The 7657-nt window shown below is 35.0% G+C and overlaps 2 protein-coding genes across 2 annotated transcripts in view; one reads left to right on the top strand and one right to left on the bottom strand.

The window, feature by feature from the left end:
- The window catches only part of LOC108754258 (metal transporter CNNM4), an 11402-nt gene extending 7374 nt beyond the window's left edge, over positions 1-4028 (bottom strand). Inside the window, exon 1 of the mRNA XM_018496453.1 lies at positions 3365-4028. Within this exon, the coding sequence (XP_018351955.1) occupies positions 3365-3894 (530 nt within the window). The 5' untranslated portion in view covers positions 3895-4028. The remainder of the gene's footprint in view (positions 1-3364) is intronic.
- Positions 4029-4896: 868 nt separating this feature from the next.
- The window catches only part of LOC108754259 (CD9 antigen-like), a 9080-nt gene continuing 6319 nt past the window's right edge, over positions 4897-7657 (top strand). The window contains exon 1 of the mRNA XM_018496454.1: positions 4897-5410. Coding sequence (XP_018351956.1) covers positions 5348-5410 — 63 coding nt within the window. The 5' untranslated portion in view covers positions 4897-5347. The remainder of the gene's footprint in view (positions 5411-7657) is intronic.

The following is a 7657-nucleotide window of genomic DNA, read 5'->3' as shown; positions in this document are numbered from 1 at the left end:
TATATATATTATATATACATATCATTTTCATTCTCGTGCCAATGAGTCGATTATATAGGCGAAGAAGTAGAAAGTAATGAATTATCTGTTTATAGGAATTTCAAACTATTTCTCTGTCACGTAACTAGGATCTTGTTTAGGGGGAAGGGTCAAATTGGAATTGAGATTTTTAAACCGGGAGGGGAGTACGGACTAATGAACTTATTTCATATTATCACTTTTAATTAAATATCATTTTTAATCAATTATTTAAATTAATTATCATTTTCAATTAATTACTAGCAGATAAAAATCAACATATATCTAATTTACTAATTTATGTTTCTCTTAAAATTGTAAATTGATTCATCGAAAACTGGAAGAACTTAAATTTATTCTATGATCGTTTTGGATTCTCAAAAAATCTTTCTATAATTTCCAGCTCCAATTTTATTGTACTGTAAATACGTAATTTTTTAAATAATTATTTTTGTTCTTTAAGATTTAAAGAGGCCTTTGCTCCTCCTTGAGCACGCCCATGTTTCCTATGCCTATGTTTTAAAAGCACTAATAAAACAATATTTTGAACGTTGCCACATGGATCCGAGTTCTATGAGATTTAAATAGAATGACACGCTAATGGGAAAATTAGAACGATTAGCGGTCGTTTAAAAATCTCTGTTGGAGAAATGGAAAAAGTTATAAATGGAATTTGCGTCAAAACGTGAAACATATGTATACAGCCTGTGCCAAAAATATCAGTCTATATTTTTTGTTTTCTATTGGTGATTTGTATTATGTAAAGGATTCTTAAAACAAAGGATAATTTACAGTAAATTTGATAAATTTTTTAGTTAATTAATAATTAATAAGTTGTCAAATATTTTTGGTTAAGGTTATACATAAAAAATTTTACATTAAAAACCGTTACATTATATAGTGAAATATATACTACATTTACGTAAGCAGTTTGACAAGTCAATGACTTTTAAAAGAAGACTATATTGAAAAGTAAGTCGCATATAAAAAAAAAGAAAGTGAAAATAAGTCGCTGACTTATCAAACTGCTCACGTACACAATTTTGTACAATTTTTAATTTACTAAATTAACATATATTAGATGTACAAATAAATAATAATTCTTCAAATACATAATAATTCTTCATTTTTTATGGAATACAATATTATTTTGAAAAACATATCGACATGATTCAATCATGAAAGTAATCCATTTTTTATTATCTTTCTCCACCTTTTAAATTCTGACTTGTTAAAAAGATTAGTCTTTATTTGCAAAAAATTCATGAAGATATTTTGCTATCGACATTTCTAAAATTTTTGCCAGACTAAGATTGCGTTCCGCTGCGCTGTTCCACTTTCAGCGCTAATGCGTCATTCTACCTTTATCGTTCTTTAGAAGTAAAACAAGGATAGAAAGCACTGATAGCACTGAACGCGCTTCCACAACGCAGCCTTTAGTCTGGCAAAAAATTTAGAAATGTTGCTGAAGTAAGAAAATATAGTTTGATGAATTCATCGCAAGTAAAGATTATTTTTCTATTGAATCGGAATCTTGCCTAAAAAAAGGTGGAGGAAAATAATAAAAAAATTATAAGGATTATTTTCGTGACTGAACTATGTCAGTATGTTTCAAAAATAAATATTGAATTTAATAAAAAATAGTTAATTATTAATTTGTATAACTAATATATATAATATATATTATATTGTATATGTAGAGAAAAGTTCCCTATTATGAGATAGTGGCGTTTTCGCTAAACTAATAAATGCTATTTATTAGTTCCACCATGAATTTATTGTTCTTGGATTGAAAACTATTTAGTGGAAAATTCATTATTAGATCATGCCTGTAGTAGTTGCAAAAAAAAAGATTTTAGAATTTTGGATGTCTTCAAGTTTCGTTGAGCTTTTAAACCTTGTTTATTATTTAATAAGTAAATATTTGGCAATAAATTCTTCATGTGGTGATAGAGTAAGATCGTACTAATAGAAAAATACGTGATATGTTGAAATGCTTAATTATAGAAGTTAGATTTGATGATCGTAAAATCGTAAGGCATAGAAATCGTAATATGAGATATAGGTTATTTCTAATATGAAATAACCTATGCTCCTATGTCATAGTGAAAATCGTTGCTGAAGTATAAAGTTATTGTTCAATAATAAAAAGGACAATCGAAATAAACATCGAATGCCTATTTCTGCGATGCTTAGTTCCAACTACTTGAAGACGAGTCAGCTACAATGCATCGTATACTCATTTTGCACGTGCACTGGCTGTGTTTATTTGTATTTTAGAAACATTAAATAAAGTTTTTTAATTGCAATACTGATGTACTTTGCATTTTATCGATTTCTCGGGACATCTCATATTAGGAGCACAATTTTTTGACTTTGCAATTTGCTCACTTTTTACATTTCTTTAATTTATAAAAAAAATAAAATTTGAATTAAATTCTACATAACATTATCTTAAAGCTTATTAAATTCTCTTCAAAATGACTTATTATTTTTTAAATTCTGCCCATAGATTTCTAACATTTATCCAAAATAAACTCGGTATCTCATAATAGGGACCTTTCCTCCACACACACACACACACACATTTACATATATATTTAATTATTTGAAAATTGTGCAATTCAATGCATCAAGTTTGTAATAATCTTAATTAGACAGAATTTCCCAAGATCGTTAATATCATTGCTAAAATATTAATGCCCAGTATGGTACTTACATATTTCCTATTACTTCATGTTTGTTTTTAGACACTCTTAGTCATATTCTCTCAGTGATTAATTTAGATAATTATTTGATATATCCTAACTACTTTAAAAAATTGCTTTTTGTTTATCATGAAAGAAAATGAAAAATTAACCTGAGAAATTAACGGAAAATACACAAGTATAGGAAAAATTAACGGAACAACAGATTTGTGCAAGATAAGAATAAAAGAAGAAGGAAATGAAAGTGAAAAAAAAAAACAAAATAAAGGAAGAAAAAAAAATTTAAAAAAGAAAAATTAAATTATGAAGAGAAAAATAAAGCAAAATAAAATGAAAAAGGAAATAATAGTGAAAATAAAATAAAATATATAATGAAACAAAGTATGTAACAAAGAAAAAAAATAAAGACAATAAAACAAAAAAGATAAAGGAATAAAAAAATAAAAAAGATAATGGAGAAGAAAAAGTATGTGCAAAAATGAAGGGAAACGGAGAAGATAAAGAAGAAAAAAAAATGAAGAAAATACAGGAAAAGATGAAGAAAAGAAGAAAATGAAGAAAATAAAAAAAGAGAAAGAGAAGAGAACGTTACGCAAAGTTATACTTAAATAGAAAGGAAACTATCACAGAATACTTACTCAGGTCGTTCGAGGTATTTTATAGAAATGCGATTTCCGAGGTTGTTCCATTTTTCGTCGCTGTCGTCTCTCAGGCAAAAATAGACGGCTGTAATCTTCGCATCCGGAACTGTCCGGAATCTGTAGATTGCGCGAGTGCCCGTTGACGATGTCCATACCGCATCCAAAGTGTTGTCCGTGTTGTACGGGCAATCGCGGTTCGACAGCGACCATCGTATTGCAAGATCGCGATCGAGGCCGGTGCCGAGGAACTCGACATGAGGAACTTGGCGATCGTCGGCGGAGTTGGCACCGAATGGCAGTGCCAACTGCGAAATGATCGTCACCGAATTCACCGTAGGCTGAACCACGCGCGGTAGAACATCATCGTGACGAACGGCATTGGCGACTATCACCACATCCGTCGTTGTCGTCAACGGTATCGATGTCGGCAGACCGGCATTCGCTAGCTGGACGACGTAAACGGGAACGAAGAGTAAAAGAATTGTTGCCGGCGCGAATCGCGAACGGCCGACATACTGCGCCATCATACGACTACTGTGATTCCACTGACAACTTCACTCAGCTCGAAGCAAGAGTTAGTAGTTGTATTTATAATGCGCCACCGCGCAGCGCGCGGCTGATGCGCGCGCACGTGTCTCTTCGATCATTGGATCATTTCTCTATCTACGCACCTTGCCACTTCGGCATCTGAGTACCAACAGAGAGAAACCTGAGAGAGGACATGACAGCCCAAAACCTGTAATCGCAAAATGCCGCGCACTACTGCCCTCTGACAAAGTGGATGTAAACTACATAGCAACGTCCACTTTTCTTAGGGTACATCGTCTACTTTTCAAGGCGGGAGGCGATAAATCGATATTTGATTCAATATGAACCAAGTATAAATAAAAATCGATATAAATTTGTATTCATATTCAATATAAATCGATGTATATATTTATATTGAATGTAAATATATATATATTCAATATAAATATATATATCAATTCGGGTTTTTCTCTAGTATCATGAAACTTTATTTCTAAGGCCGAGTTCATACTTTAATGGAAAAACGGAAAGCGGAAGCCAATCAGAACTCGCGGAAAGAAGCAGACAAGCGAAATGTACTGCCTACTACTACTGCAAATTCCGATTGGCTTCCGCTTTTCTGCTTTTCGCTTTTCCGTCAAGGTGTGAACCCGGCCTAAGATGAAAAGTGGAAAGTGACAATTTTAACCATTGAAGTTAATGGAGAAATTTTTCACTTTTCATTTTTCATCCTGGGGAAAAAAGTTTTACGATAGATACCCTAAAGCACTGAAGGGTGCGTTCCACTATAATAAAAAAAAAGATATATGTACTGTCAATAGGTAAATTATAAAATAACGACAGTAGGTAAATTATAAGTACCGACAGTAGGTAAATTATCGGCTACCACTATCGTCATCGCACATTTACCGAGCGCAGTACAGATGATGTAATCGTTTTAATTTCTGTATTCACCAGCTGGTAGCGCTAGTTGCACTGGACAATCCCCCGGATCACTGACACTAACAATCCGCCGTCTGCTCCGCTCCGCTCCGGTTCTACTCTCCACTCTCTAGTGTATTTAAGTGTATTCAAGTGCGTCGTGGACGGAGTCGCTCGCGTAAGGCTGGTGGAAGATGGATTGTCGTGTTGCGCCGAGCGTTGGCTTGTAAATCCCCGTCAAGTATCGAGGACGCGAGGGCAAAGCGTCGTCGCGCCGCTTCCTGCCGCCTTCACCGCCATCGAGTCGGAGATCTCCCCCAAGAGAGGAGCGCGTCTACGGAAGCGGGCGGTAAAAGCGGGACGCGCGTCCTACGGATCTTACGATATTCGTTAGATCGTATATCGTTCGCGAAACGGTGTTCCAGCTGCAGCTGACGTTCCGCGTCGAAACGTCGCGCCGTGCGTGGTCATTCGAATTGTCGCTAGAATCTCGCGTTTTCGTTATTCCCGTTCCATTTCGATCCGGGCAAAATGGGGACGTTTTGTTACAACTTCTCCAAGTACTCGCTGGCGGCCATAAGCCTCGTGTTTTTGGTGAGTCCACTTCACGCGTCTCAGTCTCAGATCGATATGTAAATTTCCCTTCACCCGCATCCGGATTTCATTTGTTCTTATTCTTAACTCTATTCAATTTTAGGATGTCGGTAAACATTCGATCCCCAGTCTGCAAGCAAAACATTTTGCGTTCTTCCCGTAATGTGCACATATAATGCACGTAACATATAAACTTGGAAAGAGTTATGGAACGATGTTGGTTTTGTCGTGGCTCTTTTGGCCGTATTATTGCCGATGTCCTTTCGGCAAATCGCTTTTGCCTCGATTCGACATTAATTTTATGACACGCAATTGATAAGCCCAGTTAACGTCACTCCGGGAAGCTTTCACGGTTGAATTCATTGCGTCTCTCCTTTCACGATAAAATTTCGTTACATATCTCACTGGAAACCCGCAGTAAATACCAATTAATACCAACTAAGTTGGATAGAGCGGGATTCGAACTTTTTCGTCCATTTCTCACGATAATGTTTATGTTTCTGAGTATATGTTGATTATTTAAAGATTGCACTTGTACTCTCAAGAAGCAATTATGATTGTATAATGTAATTACAAGCACGTCACTGAGACGTTGTTTGCTATCGCAAATTTTCGTATTACTTTAGTTAGTAAAGTTGAAACTGACGGAATAACACCGTCCTTCCCTACATTATAATGTCACATTCAATAATATAAATGCAATGTAATTTAATATATAAATTTAATATAAATGTAATGTAATGAATATGTGGCAAATATCCGGTGTTATCTCTAAAAAATATATCAGTGATTAGGGATGCACCGGATTCTAAAATTACAGAATATCCGGTGACAAATTCTTTTCTGATATCCGATATCCAGTCAGATATCCGGTAAGGTAATTATTCAACCGGATATTTCTTCGGATATCCTGCTGGATATTTGAAAAAAGGCAAAATAATGGTAATAATTTTCTTTATTTTCCCAACGTGTGAAAAGAAAAAGAGGAAAGTTGAACTGTACAAGAAATACAGCTGAAAAGAATAAAATTCTGCGTTAATGACACAAACTGTCAATACGATATTTCAACAGGATATAATATCGAATACTAATAATATCCGGCTATTAGCTCGAATATAGTAAAAAAATTCCGGATATTGGATTTTCCGGATATCCTGTCCATCCCTATAAAAAAACTTAAGTAAAACGTAAGCAAGCAAATTGATCAATCACGGTGCAGACCTTAAGATCATAATATAAGCAGTAAACAAATTCAACATATTGATTTCCTTATCGCTTATGTTTTACTGCTTAAGTTTTTCTGTATGCTGTGGCCCAACAGCATTAAATTGTTGAGTATGAAATTAAAACATTGATGTTACGTTACTGTTAGTTGATGTTTTAGAAAGTTACACGAGGATTCCTGATTTTCCGTGAGATCGATATCACAAATACGAATTACGTGTCTACGTACGATGGAAATATCGATTATCTCCGAAAACGCGGGCCAGGAGTAACCATACGAATGCGTAAAAAACAACTAGTAAGGAAGAATGATTGAAAGAAGCGAAAGCGAGAGCCGACGACCGCGCGGTTTTCGACGATGGCAGAGCATGAATAAATATTGATCGGAACAAAATGGCTCTCGTCAAGACGTCACGCGTTTATCGCGCGATCGACCTTAAAATCAACAATTTCGAAATATTCATCTTAGACGAGCGCGCGTTTAAATATAGTCTCGCGGTCGAAGAGCGCGAGAGCGCGTTTCTTCCTACGAGCCTTCGGCCCACGCTACGGCCCAATTCCTTCCTCTCGCCTCTCCTCGTCGGACAATATTAACGAAGGAGTGCCTTCCGAGAGACGGGTGCACTTTACTCTGACTATATTTGATATAATCGCTATGTAAGCTCGTTTAAAGTCTCGTCGCGTTTACGGCTGCGGCGCAAAACTTTTGTTATTTCCTGTTCAACGTGGAATATCTGCTGTGCTTTGCACACACACACATTCCCAGGATAACTAAATCTTTCGAATATAAATTATACATATAAATATATAAATACGTATAATATCCTTGATATTATACGTTTCTTATTCCTTTAATATCTATGAAATATTATTAAAATGTTAATATTAATTATTATAAGACCGTAATGTGAATTCAGAATAAGTAACAACAAGCTCTTATCGGCCTGAGCTGATCTTAATGCTTAAATAATGTTTTGGCGCGATTTTATGTACACATCCAGTTCTCTGCGCGACAATCATTTT

This window comes from Trachymyrmex septentrionalis, unplaced genomic scaffold, assembly GCF_001594115.1.
Source record: "Trachymyrmex septentrionalis isolate Tsep2-gDNA-1 unplaced genomic scaffold, Tsep1.0 scaffold78, whole genome shotgun sequence".
In the NCBI taxonomy this organism is placed as follows: Eukaryota; Metazoa; Arthropoda; class Insecta; order Hymenoptera; family Formicidae; genus Trachymyrmex; species Trachymyrmex septentrionalis.
This window is presented reverse-complemented; position numbering and strand designations above follow the sequence as displayed.